Source organism: Indicator indicator, chromosome 2, assembly GCF_027791375.1.
Source record: "Indicator indicator isolate 239-I01 chromosome 2, UM_Iind_1.1, whole genome shotgun sequence".
Lineage (NCBI taxonomy): Eukaryota > Metazoa > Chordata > Aves > Piciformes > Indicatoridae > Indicator > Indicator indicator.
The window spans coordinates 34,964,093-34,983,701 of NC_072011.1; the positions used below are offsets into that span (position 1 = coordinate 34,964,093).

The window sequence follows — 19,609 nt, forward strand, 5'->3', positions numbered from 1 at the left end:
CCCACCTTTTTTTTTTTTTGTTTGTTTTCACGTGTAAGTGCTATAATTTCCTAGAAGATTGCCTTTACATCACACAATTTTACCTGGAAGGCTACTGAAAATGTGTACATTTTCAATACTTGTTCTTCTTCACACCATCACAGTTGAAGAATTTGCTTTGAATATATGGAAACAATAGCCTCATCCAACATCATTTACAGATCACAAAGTCGCACGCTCTTAAACTCCTGTTGCACTATCAGTTATTTACTGTGTTCTCTATAACTTACCTTCTCTATTACTTATCCTGTAATCCTACTCCCTTTTTAACTCCTTTGGGAGAAATGTATACACATAAAATTACAAGGCTTAAAGAGCATCCTGTATTGCTGCAGCTGACTGTCATCAGAACAGTAAGGAACCAAATTCCTCAAACTTGCAACAGCTATGAGTCACTAAATCTCCAAGAGTACTGGATGAGTCCAATGAGAACTAAGGTAAAATGAATAGAGAATAACAATTTCATATGCTGCATTCTATTTCCCCTTTGTGAGATGAAATGGACTTAACAAGTCCTCCTAGTTAATTAATTCTTAGTGATATTAAGCAGTTTGAATCTGGCAGAAAAATATTCTGCCAGTTACAGAATGACATCTGTACCAAGGAGATGATGATTACAGGTAGGTTGCAAGCTCAGTCATTACCTCTGTTAATTTCTAGAGACAGTTTTCTGAACTGAGACCCAATGCTTCTTGTTGTTGTTGTTGTTATTATTCACACTTCATTAATAAAATCCCTGGAGACCAATGGGATTCTGCATAGAATACCACATCCTACATGGGTGGACTCCAAGATATATGGCATTAAAATGGGTATCTTCAACAGATGGAACATAAGAACCTGCCTTTTGAAAAAATATTTGCAATTTGAGGCATAATTCTTAAGATTCTTAACAAAAAAAAAAAAAGAGGGAGATTTTCAGCACTTTTTGAAAATGAACAGTTTCTTAGTAGCTTCAAAATAAGGTTAATATTCTGATAGTTAAAACCAAAACCAAAGGCCACACGATTCCACTTTGACATAAATTAATCCAAGCACTGTTTTTTGTTTTTTGTTTTTTCTTGCCACTATGACATAGCACTATAGCTTTATTACGTGGTTTCTTGACATTTTAGAAGACTGTTTTCATGTTGTTTTGCTTCAAATAAATATTTGTAAGTGAAAATAATTTAGAGAAGATTGTTTAGATTGTTTAGCTCTGGTATTAAACTAGCTCACTGAGTATCTCAATCTCATTTAATTTCTAGTTTAATTATTTTCCTGTCAGTATGATACATTCTGGACAGTAGCCCAGCTATGGGTGAGTAATGGTAAGTGGTTGGGAATAATATTTTTATTTAAAATAAAATAAATTATAATGTGTTTTCAAAGACTTGTAAAATTAGGTCAATGCCAAAGAAAGTGGTCTGCTTTGTTAATAACTTGGATAAAGGAAGAATGCAGAGAAAGTCTAAAACTTCCTGGCCTTGAGGGAATCCTAATGCCTGCCACAGTCATTAATTTTAGGAGGTGCAATTTAAAGCTTATTCAGAAAAGTTCTATGAAAATAGAAGCACTGCACAGTACTATAATACATGACAAGTATGAAATGCATTTGTGTATCTGTACTAACATAAATTTGATTTATTAGATTTAACAGAAAGTAACAGAAATACTGTGAAAATCTGCTGAACATCTTTGGAACATATTTGAGATGGAATTTATTCTTTAATATCCTCCAGTTGTTTCAATTCTGTTTTTTTTTTTTATTTTTGTGTATTCCTGATGGCTATTGTATACAACAGTTCTGTGATCCTTTTTTGAACCACCTGCATTCAGTTCTTCCCTTATCTGCCCTCTCTTTACATTCACAAAAAGGTATAGGAAAAAATCCTCAGGAAAATCCTAATTTTGGGGAGTGGGAAGATGTTAACCTGAGAGTCTCAGCTTAAAATTGCTTTATTTAGCAGTGTGTTTGAAATGAAATTGTGTTTGGTGTGAAAAGGAAGAAAACATCTATTGAATCTATCCATCCCTCTGGTCCTTGGCTCCCAAGAGCTGAGATTGAATCTGTGTTACAAATGAACACACATCTAAATTTCAAAAGAGCTGTACACAGACTGTCAGAGTTTGAGTTTTTGAAAAGGAAAGCTGTCATGTTTGTGCTGAGTTACGTAGATAAGTGACCCAGTGTTCAGATGAGCTGAGCACTTACAGTCTGTATTAGAATGAACAGGAGATTGCTCATAGATAATTGGTTTTCACTAAAAATTAGGTGACTATGTGATGTACAGAGGCACCTAATTTTGGTTCTAAACTTTTATGAGTTTCAGTGTAATACTTTACTTCCTGTTATCTTCAGATTTTCTCATCTAAGCACACATCAGTAATTACAATGCATATTTTTTAAATAAAAACAAAAGAAACAGGCAAGTTGTGTCGGTGTGAGCTGAAATTCCCCCCCCACCGACAATAACCAGGCTAGCCCAGTCTGGAAGCAAATGAAAAGCTGTATTTACAAGCAGATGAAATGCAATGAATATGTACAAATATACAAAATTCACAACATTCACAAATATATACAATCAACAGAAAAAGCACAATCGATCTCCCTTTGCTTCCCCCCAAGGGGATCCTCCCAAAGGGGCCTCTCTCTCCCAGGAGCTTCCCCCCCAGACCCCCCTGGACAGAGAAGCAGAGTTAGTTAAGCAGAAAGTTGTTAACTTAGCTGCCAAGGTCAGTACGTGTTATCTTCAGCCAGAAGAGAAGAAGAAACAGCAGCCAGACAGCCCAGCAACTGCCCCCACTGCCGAACGCAGAATGTGCAGAATGCCTACTTTGTTTTGGGTAATAGTTCTTAAACATTTCTATCTATCCAATGGAAGTGTTTAGAACAATCGTTATTTTGCTTTCTTACACCCAATAGTGACTTATTTACATTCTTTCACTTTCTCTGTACTGAACTTTGCAAGGAAAAATTAAAAAGACAGTTTCAAACCATCACAGTCCACCCCTTCTAAACAATTCCATTGGCTGCTACTATCATTTATCTAATCTAAAATAATATCTACAACAATAGGTGAATAAAGACCATAGTCCATTCCGGCTATCTCAGATGTAGATGATTCAAAAGAGTCAAATCACAGGAAAAACAGCAAACAGCTTGTTTCCTCGCAGATGGAGCGAAGGAATGAACAGGGACTCTCAGGTGACTCAGGGCTCTCAGGGTTCGTGCACCGTAGATCTCATGGACTCTCCTCTTGGGCGCGATGCTGTATCTGCGCAACACTCTGAATTTAACCTCTTTCAGCCAAAGTTAGATTTCTTTGTGGAATACACTGAATTTCACCATTTTCTTGCATCACCCAATAGGTGTGACCAGGACCTTCAGCAGAAACCACCCCTCGGACAGGTTTGGCCTCTCCTGAAGGAGAAAATACCCAAACAGTTTTGCCTAACAGATTCTTTTCTCTGATAACAGGAACTCTATCACCTTCTTCCTTTCGCAACAAATCTGATTGGGCAGGTCCAGCTCGATTCACTGAACCTCTACTATTCACCAACCAGGTTGCTTGTGCTAAATGTTTCTCCCAGTTTTTCAATGATCCACCCCCCATGGCTTTGAGAGTGGTTTTCAGCAAACCGTTGTAGCGTTCGATCTTCCCTGCAGCTGGTGCATAGTAGGGAATGTGGAATATCCACTCGATGCCGTGCTCTTTGGCCCAGTTTTTTACAAGATTGTTCTTGAAATGAGTTCCGTTGTCTGACTCAATCCTCTCTGGAGTTCCGTGTCTCCACAGGATTTGTCTCTCCAGGCCAAGAATGGTGTTACGTGCAGTTGCATGAGGAACTGGATAAGTTTCCAGCCATCCAGTGCTTGCCTCTACCATAGTCAGCACATACTGCTTACCAGATGGAGAACGAGGTAGAGTGATGTAGTCAATCTGCCAGGCTTCACCATACTTGTACTTGGACCATCGGTCACCGTACCACAAGGGCTTGATCCGCTTTGCCTGCTTAATAGCAGCACAAATGTCACAGTCATGGATGACTTGTGTGATAGCATCCATGGAAATGTCAATGGATCTGTCACGAGCCCATCGGTAGGTTGCATCTCTGCCTTGATGTCCTGACGAGTCATGGGCCCACCGAGCTAAGAACAGCTCACCTCGGTGTTTCCAGTCAAGATCAGGATCAGGATCAGAGTTTGTGTCCACCTGGGAAACTCTTGCAGCTAGATCTGCCTGATGGTTGTGTTGTTGTTCCTCAGTAGCTTTGCTCTTAGGAATGTGAGCATCGATGTGTCTCACTTTCACTGGGATTCTCTCAATGCGAGCAGCAATGTCTTGCCACAGATCTGCAGCCCAGATTGGCTTTCCTTTCCTCTGCCAGCCATTCTTCTTCCAGTCTTTCAGCCAACCCCACAAGGCATTGGCTACCATCCACGAGTCGGTGTAGAGATAAAGCTTTGGCCATCTCTCACGTTCAGCTATGTTAAGAGCTAGCTGGACAGCTTTTACCTCTGCAAATTGACTGGATTCTCCTTCTCCATCTCTCGCTTTTGCAACTCTGCGCGTTGGGCTCCACACTGCAGATTTCCATCTCCGCTTGTTTCCAACCAGACGACAGGAACCGTCTGTGAACAAAGCATATCTCTTGTCATCATCAGACAGATCACTGTAAGGAGGAGCTTCCTCAGCACGAGTTACTCTCTCCTCTGGAGGTTTAGCACAGCTTGTGCCTTCTGGCCAGTTTGTGATCACCTCCACCAAACCAGGCCTTTCGAGATTTCCCATTCGAGCTCTCTGTGTTATCAGAGCCATCCACTTAGACCAGGTAGCATCTGTTGCATGATGTGGTGAAGAACCTTTGCCTTTGAACATCCAATTCAGAATTGGCAATCTAGGAGCTAGAAGAAGTTGTGACTCAGTTCCGATCACTTCAGAAGCAGCTTTCACTCCTTCATAAGCAGCTAAAATCTCATTCTCTGTTGGAGTGTAGTTTGCCTCTGAGCCTCTGTAGCCACGACCCCAGAAACCAAGAGGACGTCCTCGTGTCTCCCCTGGAGCTCTTTGCCATAAGCACCAGGTTGGACCATTGTCACTCGCGGCCGTGTACAGAATGTTCTTAATGTCTGGACCAGTTCGGACAGGTCCCAGACCCATCGCTTGGACTACCTCTCGCTTGATCTGGTCAAAGGCTGCTTGTTGCTCAGGACCCCATTGGAAACTGTTTCTCTTTCGAGTCACATCATAGAGAGGTTTCACAATCTGACTGTATCCAGGAATGTGCAGTCTCCAAAATCCCACTATGCCTAAGAAACGCAGAGTTTCTTTCTTGTTGATGGGATTTGCCATGGTGGAGACTCTGTTTATCACATCCATTGGGATGTGACGGCGACCATCTTGCCACCGCACTCCCAGAAACTGGATTTCTCTGGCAGGTCCTTTCACCTTGTCTCGCTTGATAGCGAAACCAGCTTGCAAGAGAATGTCAAGGATTTTATTACCTTTCTCAAAGACTTCTTCAGCAGTCTCACCCCAGACGATGATGTCATCGATGAACTGAATGTGTTCTGGAGCTCCACCTTTCTCCAAAGCATCATGGATCACTGCATGGCAGATGGTTGAACTGTGAATCCACCCCTGGGGCAAACGATTGAATGTGTACTGAATGCCTCTCCAGGTGAAAGCAAACTGAGGCCTGCATTCCTCTGCTATGGGAATAGAGAAGAAAGCATTAGCAATGTCTATGGTAGCATACCATTTGGCCTGCTTGGATTCCAGCTCATATTGGAGTTCCATCATGTCTGGTACAGCTGCACTCATGGGTGGAGTTACTTCATTCAAGGCACGGAAATCAACTGTCAGACGCCACTCTCCATTCTGCTTTCGCACAGGCCAGATTGGACTGTTGAAAGGTGAATGAGTTTTGCTGATGACCTTCTGACTCTCCAACTGACGAATCAAGTTTTGAATGGGCACCAAAGAGTCACGGTTGGTTCTGTATTGTCTGTGATGCACAGTTTGAGAAGCAACCGGCAGCTTTACATCCTCTATCTCATGTTGTCCCACAACTGCAGATTCATCTGAAAGCTCAGGTCTAATGGACAACTTCAATTTTCCTCCATCAATTTCTACAGTTGCTATTCCAAAAGCCCATTTGTAACCCTTAGGGTCTTTAAAACGCCCTTCTCTCAGAAAATCAATTCCCAAAATACAAGGTGCATTAGGACCTGTTACAATAGTATGTTTCTTCCACTGCTTCCCAGTTAAACTTATATCAACCTCTATCTTAAACAACTCTTGAGATCCACCAGTGACTCCCTGAATAGTTATAGATTCTCCCCCTTGATAATTTGATGGTATTATGGTGCACTGAGCTCCTGTGTCAACCAAGGCCCTGTACTTCTGAAATTTTGAAGTGCCAGGCCACTGGATGTACACATCCCAATAGATTCTGTTATCTCCATTATCCCTTACCTCCCCCTGGCAGAAGGCAGGGCACCCCTAATGGTGGGGATTACCTCCACATGTACAGCTGCCACAACGTCCATCACCAGAATTAGGATCACTGTTGGAGCTATCAGAGTTGTTCTGGGAAACTGAGGAAGCGACAGCTACCCTCCTGGTATTGCTACCTCGGGATCTGCCCCTCTGCAGCTCCCGTAACCTCTTGAAAAGATCAGAAGTTGGTTGACCATCCCATCTGTTCATGTTCTCACCAAACTGATCACGCAGAGTTATCCAGATACTGCCACGTGATTGCCTCTGCTGTCTGTTTTGGTTTGGCCTATTCTGGAATGGCCTTCTTGGAGCACGTCTGTTCCTAACAGCTGAAACTTGTATCCATCTGGAGGAAGAGGAATCAGAATCATCCCCCTTCATCAAGTTGGATATGGAGGTTTTAAGTTCCTCCTTCAGCTCTTTCATGCAATTCTCCATCTTTCCAGACAGAGTTTCAATGGCTGAAACCAAAGAAGTACGTGCAAGACTATCCTCCAACTGCCTCATTTGGTCAGAGAAATGGCCAACAGTGGGAGGCACTCCACCATAATTTCTTGCCACAATCCTGCTTGCCAGAATAGTAGCATAATTAGGAGGAGCAAGCTTAATGAGCTTTTTGGTAAGGCCTGTTCCAACAGGAATTTCATCAGGATTCAGAGTCTTATAATCTCCATACATTACTTCTCTCACAGCAAATTCTCTCAGACGCTTGATTCCCTCAGCTATTGTGGTCCAAGGCTTAGGGTTCCATGGTAAATCATCTCTGCTGGGGTACCTCAGCGAGACTGCCAGTAGGAGGCGTGCCCACAGAGAAACTTTACCAATGCACTTGCCTAGATGCCTGTCTATGCCTGTATCCTTTGAGAGCATCCCCAACTGAGAGGCCGACTTGTCGCCTACCACCAATGCTGGGGCTCCCATATCAAAACACCTGGCTAGCCAAGACAGGACTGGCTCAGTGTCTCCTCTGATGTAATCCTTCCTCACATGTCTAATTTCCTGTCAGGGTGCATTAGCTGACTGTATGTCATCCTCATCATCATCATCATCATCATCCTGAGGTTGCTGTCCCCATAATCCTGTTGTAATCCTCCGTTGAATTTCCTTGAGTTCAGAGGCTCTGCCAGCAGTTGCTAATCTACTAGGGTCTACATCCTGACCTACATCTCCATCATCCATGTGGGGTCTCAAGAGGTCTACCAGAGTTTTAAGGCTAACCCTCTCTTCCTCATCAGAAGGATCTTTCTTAACAGAGGGACCCTGAGTAGAAGGACCCTCATCTCCATCTGCACCATCTCCTGCAGCATCTGCATCTCCTCCTGCAGCTCCTTTACGCTTTCTGGTTACAGTGGCCACCAAATTTACTGGCTTGGTTTTCACATTCACAGCAGAGTTGGAAGAGAAAGTAGCCTTATGTCTTTCTTGACACAGTGCTATCAGTAGCCATATGATTATTCCAAGAAGCAACAAAATTAAGGCAAGCACAAGATATCTAGGGTACCACTGGTTCCAAAGACCCTCTGTAGTTGTAAGAGGAGTAACAAACTCATATGTGTCTGCTAGCAGATCCATAGTTGAGTTACCATAGCTTCTTAGCCCAATAAGACCACAACAGAATTCACCAACATTCAGTAACTTGTTCTTAACCCAAAGAAACGACTTATATGCCACATATCTCACAATCTTGTCTATCATGCAAGAAATGGCCCATCTGTAGACAATTGCACCGATAATAGATGAAATAGAATGACTCAGAATCCAAAACAGCTTCATTTTGCTTCCTAATCTGAGCAGAAATAAATCACAAGCAATCGAGCCCCGAGTTGGAGCGCCAAAAATAAAAAGTGTGTTGGTGTGAGCTGAAATTCCCCCCCCACCGACAATAACCAGGCTAGCCCAGTCTGGAAGCAAATGAAAAGCTGTATTTACAAGCAGATGAAATACAATGAATATGTACAAATATACAAAATTCACAACATTCACAAATATATACAATCAACAGAAAAAGCACAATCGATCTCCCTTTGCTTCCCCCCAAGGGGATCCTCCCAAAGGGGCCTCTCTCTCTCCCAGGAGCTTCCCCCCCAGACCCCCCTGGACAGAGAAGCAGAGTTAGTTAAGCAGAAAGTTGTTAACTTAGCTGCCAAGGTCAGTACGTGTTATCTTCAGCCAGAAGAGAAGAAGAAACAGCAGCCAGACAGCCCAGCAACTGCCCCCACTGCCGAACGCAGAATGTGCCGAATGCCCACTTTGTTTTGGGTAGTAGTTCTTAAACATTTCTATCTATCCAATGGAAGTGTTTAGAACAATCAGTATTTTGCTTTCTTACACCCAATAGTGACTTATTTACATTCTTTCACTTTCTCTGTACTGAACTTTGCAAGGAAAAATTAAAAAGACAGTTTCAAACCATCACACAAGTAAACAAGATATTTTCTAATACAGCTCATATTAGAACCACACTAGTCTTTGTAATAAATAATTTCCCACACAGTGTATATTAGAAATAAGAGAACTAAGCTAGGCACATCTTTAGGTCTGAATCTGAGAATAACTATTACAAAACCATCAATAGTGTTTGTCCTCTGCTTCACTGAGACTTCATCACTGTAAATAATTCTGCTGTAAAATAACTCCACTCCCAGAGCAAGCAGAAGGTGTAAATGGCAAGACAGGTTTTGATGACTTTTTAAATTTTTTTCCCCCCCTCCCCCAAATCAACTCCAAATTTAACTTTAATAAACTTTTAATCATTTTTTTAAAAGGTAGCAACACACAACACATTCATTTCAATACCAACAATTCTTGAACAGGAATTAAATGACATATAATTATGTTTTTAACAGTGGGATGATTAAACAAGACAGATGTGTTCATTCATATAATACATAACTTCTGAAAGAAATAGGAAAGATTTCTACACTGACCATAGTCTGTGTTTTCCGGCTCCCAACAATTTGATGGCCAAAAATAGGGTGTCTATAGACAAAAGAAAAATAAGGAACTCAAGTTAGACAATGCAAGCATTAAACAGTCCTTGGATTAATACTAGTTTTCAGAGTCAATTTATATTTTTGGTAATTTATTCCATTGTTACCTTGACAATATTGAAATAGGCATCATACCAGAAAACTACATTTGTATGCTTTTTATTTAAATAGTGTCAGAATGGCATTGAAAAAGAAGAACAAAGTGGTTTTTTTTAATTCTTAAAATTAAGGGAACAAAACCCCACAAGGTTAGGTAATGAGGTTGTCTGTTTCATCTTCCCTGGCAACATATCTCTCAAATGTCCTGAAAAAGCCATTTTAGAAGGTGAAAAGACAGAAGATACTTCAAGCTACATTCAGTTTTTGATTATGGAGAGTTTTCATTAGTGTATTTTAATATTCAATACTCTTTCCTAGGAGTTACTTGTTTCAAAGTGCCACTAAATGTAACCTGTTTTCACAAACTAGTACAATTTGTTTTCATTTGATGAAGTGTATTTTTTCTAATTGTTTACCCATTGTGATTTCAATTGTGATTTTTTTTTAATGGAAAGACAATAGAAGTATCAATAACTAGTTCAATACTATGCTTATTAAGACTGTGCTAAATGTATCACTAAAATAATTCACTTCTACCAAATTAAGACTATAAGACCATAAATGCATTTTCATACAAACAGCTTAATTCTTAAAATTACAATCTTTTATTAAAATGTAAAACATTATAGTGTTTTAAACATAACACTTTCATGTATGTATACATTCAGGTGCATATAGAGAATTATATATTATTTGAGCAGTTGAATTATTGTTGTTAAATATGTGACTGGTCTGAGTGGTATTTCAAAACAAAGGTGTTTCTTTAGGAAAAAATAAAAATAAAAAATCTCTTTTATCTCTGTTTTTCTTTTTCTTTTTTTTTTCTCAAAGATTTCCCAGCTCCAAAGATGGAAACCTCTCATGCTGCCCACTTCTCTCAAAATTGTTATAATATTCATCTGGAAACCAACAGGGCTGAAGGGTGACTAATTCATACCTATTGTCAGGCTAAATATATATTGTGAAAAATCTTTCTATTTGAACAGTGACCCATCAACAGTGACAGGGTAGTGTAACCACATTGGCAATCTCTGGATACCTGAAGGTGAAAAAGAGATCACAGAAAAAGAACATATTAATGCCTATGATACTGAGGATGAGTTTAAGCCTCCCTGTGCCACCATGCCTCTGGAGATATAAGCAGAAAAGTTAGAATATGAGTTTTAATTAGCAAAGCACATGATACTGCCATAGTAAAAGGTTTCAAAAACATGTTCTAAGGTAAGTCAAAAAGAAACTCCCGCAAAAGGCAGATATGACAATATGAGAAAGAAGATCAAGTAACAGCACAGATAAGTGCTGTTAAGTAAAGTGAGTAAGAAAATTAAACATCTTCTACTTTTGAGTCTCCAGAAAGAGGGAAACTGTGTTCAGATAAAGGTCTTTCTGCCCAGGGAATAACAAGCAAGCATTAGCTCTGCTTGCTGATGCTCTGAACTAGGCAGGCACAACTTCTCTGAACTGCAAGCCATGACCCCGCCTGCATGGTGCTCAGATGCATTTAATGAGACCTGCTGAGAAATACAGCTCATAAGTTCAACCAATGCAATATTGCAGGAGCTGGCCTCCAGCCAGCTAGATCCCAGTGGCAACAAAGTTCAAGTCTGCCTACAATCAGCTCTCCAAACATGCCCCAAAGTAATTTTAACATGAAGATAAGACTACAGAACAAATTACAGGAAAAAGACAAAAAAAAAAAAAAAGGCAAAAATACAAAAAGACATTTGTCAGACAGTTCAGGTTAGAGTCCTGTTAAAATTAATCACAACAAAACCTTAGGAATTATTGTGTTTTCATATTGATAAACTGTTTATTTGTGAAAAACAAAAAAGTCTCACCAAATTAAAGAATGACTCCTGGTTCCTCAGCATTGTTATATGCATATATAAATATTACAATGAAATATTTGCTGTGGTACTTCTCTTTCATATCTAACTTTCTGTAATATCTAGTATTTAACTGACCAGAGTTATCAAAAGTATTGAATTATTTGCATGATATTTAGTGCAGTGCAAATTACCTAAAGGCCAAGTAAGATATTAATTCAAGTAACCTTTGAAACAGAGGAGCCTCAGAAAACTACAGCAAGGATAAGGTCTAAGTTTTATAGAAAAGAGAAAAAGTGGAAATTTTCTGTATTCTACTCTTTGTAGATCTAGTGTCTAAATTAAACAATTATAAAACATCATTAATTTCTAAACCCTTAAAAGCTAAAGGTTACTGATATTTGGATTTTTCAAAAACTTATTAGGTCACTAACAGTGTAAGCCCCTACTAGATGACAAATAAACAGCATATGCTATGTATTTTGAATAAGGCAAAGTCTTATATTTCTTTCTTACAAGCAGGCAAAGAATTATGGTGTCACCACAAGATATGTGCTCAAAAAGCAGCTACAGCTGCTTATAAAGTTGTATTCAAAGAGCAGACAACTACCATGCACTTTCAAAGTAGGAGATGGCATTGGTGGGTACAGAGACAAGCAAAATGTTCCTAAAACCAATCACATAAAATAGTGGTAAGGAAGAGAACTAAGAGAAACAGAAAGTCAAAAAAACCAAGAAAAAATACTTAAAATGCCTAGAAACTGAAAATGAAACATGATTTTAAAATCTGTTTCTGATTAACAAATTTCTGTAATGTGATTATATGTAAAACCTCATCAACAGTAAACTCAGGTATAGTTAAAATGACTAATGCTTTCCCAAAGGCATATCCCACATTTTCTTTCCTAATACTTTGGTATTAACAGTCATAAGGCTCTGGTTTTACTCTAACTCACCATCAGTATGTATCAGGCATGCTGGATAAATTGGAATACCCCTTGATAAAATGGAACAAATAATCTCAAGCAACTTCACTCCTAGTTGAGAAAATACAGGGGGAGAAACCTCACTACAAGGTTCCCAAGGACATTACAATTAAGTTGTGACAATGATACATTAAGATTTTGGAGTAATTGGTAGCGAGGCTTCCCTTTCAGGATGCCCCTGTGTGTACCAGACTTGCCTATCTCTGTTCTTTAGGAACAGGCTCTGAATGCATTCCCACAGCTGTGGCCAGCCTCAGTGCCTCATGGGCTCCTACCTACACAGAGATTTTTTGCAACAATCTCTATAATCAAGCAAGTTAAGACTAAGCTTGTGCAATGTCTCAGCCACAAATATATACCTGGAGTATGCAAATATAGCTTGGTTTAAATGTTACATCTCATATATCTCAAATACACTGTAGAAGAATTTTCACATCCCTTGTAATATCACATATTCTGACAGCAGAAACCTTACACACTCTGTATGCCTTTTTTCATGATCTAGAAAACCTACATAAGTGAAGAATTTCCCCAGGAGAGTTACATAGTAGTATAACATGGTGTGCCTCAACACTACCATTTTCAGAGATATGATTATTGAATCTCAAAGATATTTTTTTTTTTAATGCAGAAATCCTGAAGGAATTCTCACACTTAAGAATTTAATTTTTCCTCAGAAAGAGATGTGAAGCAGTTAATCGTGAGCAAGTACTTTGTCATTTTGCCACAACATTCCACTTACGGCCGGAAGGAAAGTGGGTGGTAGAAAGGTCTGGGGAAAGTCAAGTACTGCTTATCAGCTCAGGCAGAAATAATGCAGATTTTAAACCACTTTCTTTAATTTTATCTATAATTTGAATAAGCAGCCAGGACAAGTCAGCAGCTAGAGAAATAATGCTTACCTAGCACTGCACATGTGGTTTAGAAACATTTAAACATGCAGAACAAAACAGGTTGTTACAAGGATTTCTAAACCATTGACAGAAAACTGGTTTTGCACACATAGACACATACTGGTTCTCCTGCATCATAGACTAAGATAAACCTAACCACAGAAATCCATAATCCTCCCATTGATAGACTCATATAAACCAAAATCCTGTAATATAGCACATATTTCATAGAATCATAGAATCAACCAGGTTGGAAGAGACCTCCAAGATCATCCAGTCCAACCCATCACCCGGCCCTAAGCAATCAACTAGACCATGGCACTAAGTGCCTCATCCAGTCTCCTCTTGAACGTCTCCAGCGATGGTGACTCCACCACCTTCCTGGGCAGCCCATTCCAATGGGCAATCACCCCCTCTGTGAAGAACTTCCTCCTAATATCCAGCCTATACCTCCCCTGGCACAACTTGAGACTGTGTCTCCTCCTTCTGCTGCTGGTTGCCTGGGAGAAGAGACCGACCCCCACCTGGCTACAACCTCCTTCTATGAAACCATGACCAAATGGGCAGACGAAGGAAGAGCAGTGGATGTCATATACCTTGACTTCAGTAAGGCTTTTGATACTGTCTCCCATAACATCCTCAAAGAAAACTGTCTCAACAACAGAGTTCAGAGGGTTGTGACTGGTGGTACAGAGTCAACATGAAGGCCTGTGGCCAGTGGTATTTCCCAGTACTGGGTCCAGCTTTGTTTAATATCTTTATCAATGACATGGATGAGGGGATTGAGAGTACCCTCAGCAAGTTCGCTGATGATACAAAACTGGGGAGGGGTTGGCTGACACCCCTCAGGCTGTGCAGCCGTCCAACATGACCTGGACAGGCTGGAGAGCTGGGTGCAGGAAAACCTCATGAAGTTCACTAAGGACAAGTGCAGGGTCCTGCATCTGGGGAGAAATAGCAGCAGGCACCAGTACAGGTTAGAGGCTGACCTTCTGGAAAGCAGCTCCACAGAGAAAGACCTTGGAGGGCTGGTGGACAGCAAGTTCTCCATGGAACAAAACTGTGCTCTTGTGGCCAAGAGAGCCAATGGGATCCTTGGGTGCATCAAGAAAAGTGTGTCCAGCAGGTCTAGGGAAGTTCCTCTACCCCTCTGCTCTGCGCTGGTGAGATGACACACAGAATACTGTGTCCAGTTTTGGGCTCCCCAGTTCAAGAGAGACAGGGATCTGCTAGAGAGAGTCCAAGGGAGAGCCATGAGGATGATTAGGGGACTTGAGCATGTCTTCTGTGAGGAGAGACTGAGAGACCTAAGGCTGTTTGGTCTTGAGAAGAGAAGACTGAGAGGGGATCTGATTAATGTCTATAAATGTCTGAGGGGTGGGTGTCAAGTGGAGGCAGCTAATCTCTTTTTGGTAGAGCACAGTAATAAGGCAAGAAACAATGGATACAAATTCAACATGCGGAGAAACTTCTTTACAGTGAGGGTGATGGATGCCCAGAGAGGTTGTGGAGTCTCCTCTGGAGACTTTCAAAACCTACCTAGATGCATTCCTGTGCAGACTACCCTAGGTGATCCTGCTTTTGTCAGGGGGCTTGGACTCAATGATCTTTTGAGGTCCCTCCCAACCTCTAACATTCTGTGATTCTGTGATTAGAAAGTTTGTCTGAGTTAAAAAAGAAAAAAAAGAAAAAAAAAGAAGAAGGGCACTGACAGGGCAGTCAGAAAGACACATCAATTTGAAATTTTCTTTTCTCTATTTGAAACCTAAACAGAACATGTATATGCTGAGCCCAAGCTGAAGTGTTCATGAATTAGTCCTTGCACCTTCAGCTGCTGAAGAAAATCTGCCAAATGCTGGATAAGGTTACCTGCTTATTTATTTCTAAAGTCTGGCTTCCACTAAAATCCTTCCCTCAATGTATGGTGGATAATACAGTGAGGCTGGGGAGAGTGGCTGGAGAGCTGTGATGTTCAGCCACAGCCTCAGTATTCAGAATGGCCGGGGGCTGACTGAGGACTGAGACAAGAGGTAGCTAGACAAGAAAGGATGACTCAAATTGGTGTAGGAGGTGATGTAATTCTACCTGAGACACAAGAATCCATAACTCTCAACACTCTACAATATTTTACAGTGCTTGCTGTATTATTCTATCCACAACTTAGATATGAAAAAATAAAGCCAGAGGGGGTAAATGTGTTTGTCAAGAGTGTTCCCAGTGGTAGAACAGAAGACACTACAGGCAAAACCATCTTGCCAAAATCCATGGGTTTTGCTGCTATCTTCACCAAAATCATGCTTTTTCAAGAAACTGTCCCCATTATCACTTTTTCTCAGCTATTTCTGCCTTGCATCGTAGAAGTTAGAAAACAACAGCAGAACATAAACATACCTTAAAATTAATTAACATTAAATCATTAATTAGTCCTATCACAAAATGTGAGTGTGATTATCACTAGCCTCAAGAGTCCAAGGAGTTTGGTTAAAAACAAAAGGTATTAGGAAACACTATTTTTCACTATGAATAATGAGACACTTAGTATGCATGTGCAACTTGTAGAAGAAATCAACATATTTTTCCCTAGGAGACTATTATAATTTACCAGCTGAGAGGGCAAGTTAGACACTTCTCATCAGAATGGACATATTATCACTTAAGTGGATAAACTATCTCCCTAAGTAATCCCTGAGCCCAGGAAGATTTGCTTCCTAAGGTGCACCTTGATTTTCTTATTTGGGCCCCTCATACCTATTTGCCCTCAGGTAAAGGAGGGTGGTTAGCAAGTATTCAGCTCTGACAGGCAATTTGGCTGTTCAGGATGGTTCAGAGAGTATCACTATCCCTGAATTTTCTGCTTTGCGATGTTTAGACTAATACAAAATTTTTTCTCTGGCTTAAGGCAATTAGTCTTTAGATCCATCCCTTTTGAATGAAATTATCATCACAGATACTAACTATCTTAGGGCTAAGTAGGTCAAACAATGACCAGAAATTATTTTTTTTAATTTGTAAGGACACATTATTTGTAAGGACACATTATTTAAAAAAGCAGATACCACTATGATTTTATAGCCCTCTTGATGCCAAGAGTAATAACTGAAAAGGAATAATTTTGCCTGTAATAGGGAATTTGCACTGCTTTTAGGTATTTCTATACTACAGAAGGCTGTTTAAAACAAACTGGAAGTTGTTTTACTGTTAGAAGAGAATGCATCACCCTTTGGAAAACAAAAAATGAAGTGCATGGAGAACATTATTGAGGCTAGACTGGCTTTTTGTAGGTCAGGTCTTTGTATTGCAGACAGAGATTTCTTTGCAGAGATGGCTTCTGAACTTTTCAAGGCTGTCAGGTTTTCCCTTTCTATTAAAACATCTAAAAATTTGTAAACCCTGTCCTATTCTCACAGGGTCCTACTTCCAAAGCACCTGGGCAACTATTCTAGTGCATAATTCACACACATACAGTCACACTTTTCTCCTCATTATAGTCTTCATCTCGCAATTTAACAGATTCAGTACGAAATTTTATATTAGTCTAATTTTTATGGGGAATCTGGAATTGTAAAGACATAACTTTTGTTTTTATAATTCCAGTTAATAACATAGCTCATGCTGTACATTAACAGCTAAATTTGCATTGTTTTAAAATTGTTAGCATAGGAATAGCAATGTAAAACAAAAACACTGCAGATATATACTGAGGAATGCTTGAGGAAGTTATCTTATTTCATATGTATACGGCAAATAAGTGCCAAATCCTTAACTTACATACATCAGCTGAAGTTGTCATGTCCAAATATGTAGGCTATAGATCTCTGACAAAAGCCCATGAAAGAGTAACTCTCAGTTGTTGCCCTCGGTTGTTCACAGTGCTGCTAATTCTTTCCTTGAGTTGAATTATCATGCTAGCAGTGATGGTTATTTCTCACATTTGAGATAGAAGCAGGCCAGCAGTGACATAGAGTTCAATGACCAGCGCTCCTATAAATAAGTCTTACTCTCTGCAAAATGAGGTCTTCCAATGTTTTGTCCTTATGGCTGCTGCTTATGCAGAGGGAAGCAAAGAACTGGAACCTCAGCCACTCCCTGAGTTTCTGCTTTTTACTTACCTGATAACCACACCAGTGCCTTTCCTTCAGCAGTAAGCCCCTTTACCCATGTGTCATCCTTCTCTTCTTTATACCGAACACTGAGAAGGATGAAGCACCATGAGAAGGAAATCTTTTCCTTCAAATCCTCTCCCTGGTAATAGTGAATTTGAGGGAGGAGGCCTGGAGTGACTGCTCTTTGTATTACCCATATACACATGTAACTTACTATCTTGCTAAAGGATAAGTTTTTTGCACTGTATGATTCATAGGATTGACATAAGAAAATATGCAATAATTATTTTTCTTTCCTGACAGACTGTGCTGTACATATATTCACTCTAAGATTTTTGTTTTACACCAAATATTATGAACTTCTATCTTCCCTTACATGGGTCTATAGAACACAACTCAAAATACTGTTGAAAGTATTGTATAGCAATTAACATGATACAATGTTTGAGGCTATGATTGGTCTCCAATATATCACAGTTTTCTTCTGCATTTTAAAGACCACAATCTCAGTTTTATTTTATTCCTCATGGCTTCTCATTTAGACAATATTTAAGACAATGCTTATGCTTAAGACTCTTTTCTACCAGATATTATTTTTCTTTAAGTATTTAACACAGTTAGAACTAACAGAGCAGCAATACCAAACTATGGTATTCACATCATCAGTTTCATAGTGATGATCATTATTTCAAAGCAGCAAACATCTAGGGAAGATCTCAGGGCAGCTGTTGGTGATACCTAGTAGGAAGACCACCTAGTAGGAAGAGCAATGACCAATGTCACATGGCAAGCAAAATGAATTCCTTCTTTAAAATACATGATCAGATACTATGCAATTGTATTTGTTTTGAGTCGTAGGTGGTATTGCCCTGCAAACCTGATATTCATTGTTAGAAAAGCAATACTCTTGTTTCCTAAGATCTCAGTTTGAAATCTAATATAATAAAATATAACTATATAGGTATCTGAACAACATATGTGTATAGATAGGTATACGTATCTAACCTTCCAGCTTGTTCTGAAGCATCTTCCTGTTTGTTGTATGTGATTGGACTGACAGATCAATGTGGAAATTTGTCTGTTCTTGTTTGATGACTACATGCTAGTTCAGTGCTACTCTGTTACCAATAAGGAAATCCTCAACTAAGAAAGAATATAAACATTACCAGCCATTTTTAAAATCAGACTTAATAAGTAAAATACCTCCTCCTTTCCAAACTATGTTAGGAGTAAGCGTTTAAAAGATAATTTCATTTCCTTTACTGTATTTCCAAAATACTAGATGAATTTATTTCATGATAGATTCTTCCACACCTAGCATTATCACACTTTCTCCCAAGATCAAAATGGTCACTTAATACTTTGCTGACTTAATTTCTAAATAAAATCCTTCTACCACTTTTTACTTTAACAGGAATTGCCACTATATACTCAGTTACATGAGAAAGAAAATGTGGTTAAAATCTGCTATGAACCTTGTGTAAGATCTTTAATATGAGGCTCCATTTGCACAAATCAAGAGCACTTACCTGGAACCGATAAAAGGTGCCATCATCCTTTAGTGTTAGAACATGGTCTGAGATTGGAAAGAAATAGCCATGTGCTGCCATCAGTGTTCCCAAGTGTAGGGCTTCCACTGTTTGAAGAACAAAAGAGAGAAAAAAAATTACTTCCTTTCAGCAGTTTAGTTTTCTTGCTCAGATTCACCTTACCTCTTGCAGATAACCACTTGACTCTCAGTCAAGGTCCTGCCATCAAGAAAGTGCTGTTCTTTTCTGTGTAATAGAATAATGCAAAGAAAAAAAATCCCTTTACTCTTCTTAACAAATGGCTATTAGATGTCCCATTTATAGCTGCAGTTCCAGTACTTATGTCAGCATTAACAGGTAGTTACTGCAATGTTCGCTCAGTTAGAGCTGAAACAGCTATCATTTTTGACCCTGACGGTGCAGCCTGCTTTTATTCTTCAGAACAGTGTCAGATTACATGGTGTTAAAGTAGTTGATTCCAACTGTATGATATCTTCATCAGTAGTTTTCTCAGAACTACAGTAAAGGATAGAGATTTCCTTAAAAGTTTCTTACTATGGGGAAAATAACAAAGGACAAAAGAATGGCTGTGGTTAGAAGGGACTTCTAGAGGTCATCAATCTAATCGCCATGCTTAAGCAGGGATGCCTAAACCAGTT

General features: G+C 39.6%; 1 protein-coding gene across 8 annotated transcripts in view; it reads right to left on the bottom strand.

Annotated features, from left to right (window-relative positions):
- RGS7 (regulator of G protein signaling 7) overlaps positions 1 to 19,609 on the bottom strand; it is a 246,391-nt gene that overhangs the window by 70,869 nt on the left and 155,913 nt on the right. For 6 of the 8 annotated variants that reach the window (XM_054398879.1, XM_054398828.1, XM_054398848.1 and 3 more), the window contains 2 exons: positions 18,951 to 19,057; positions 9,452 to 9,503 (listed from right to left, as the gene is read on the bottom strand). The exons of the other annotated variants lie outside the window; for them this stretch is intronic. In XM_054398879.1, the coding sequence (XP_054254854.1) occupies positions 9,452 to 9,503; positions 18,951 to 19,057 (159 nt within the window). The remainder of the gene's footprint in view (positions 1 to 9,451; positions 9,504 to 18,950; positions 19,058 to 19,609) is intronic. 8 annotated transcript variants of the gene reach the window in all.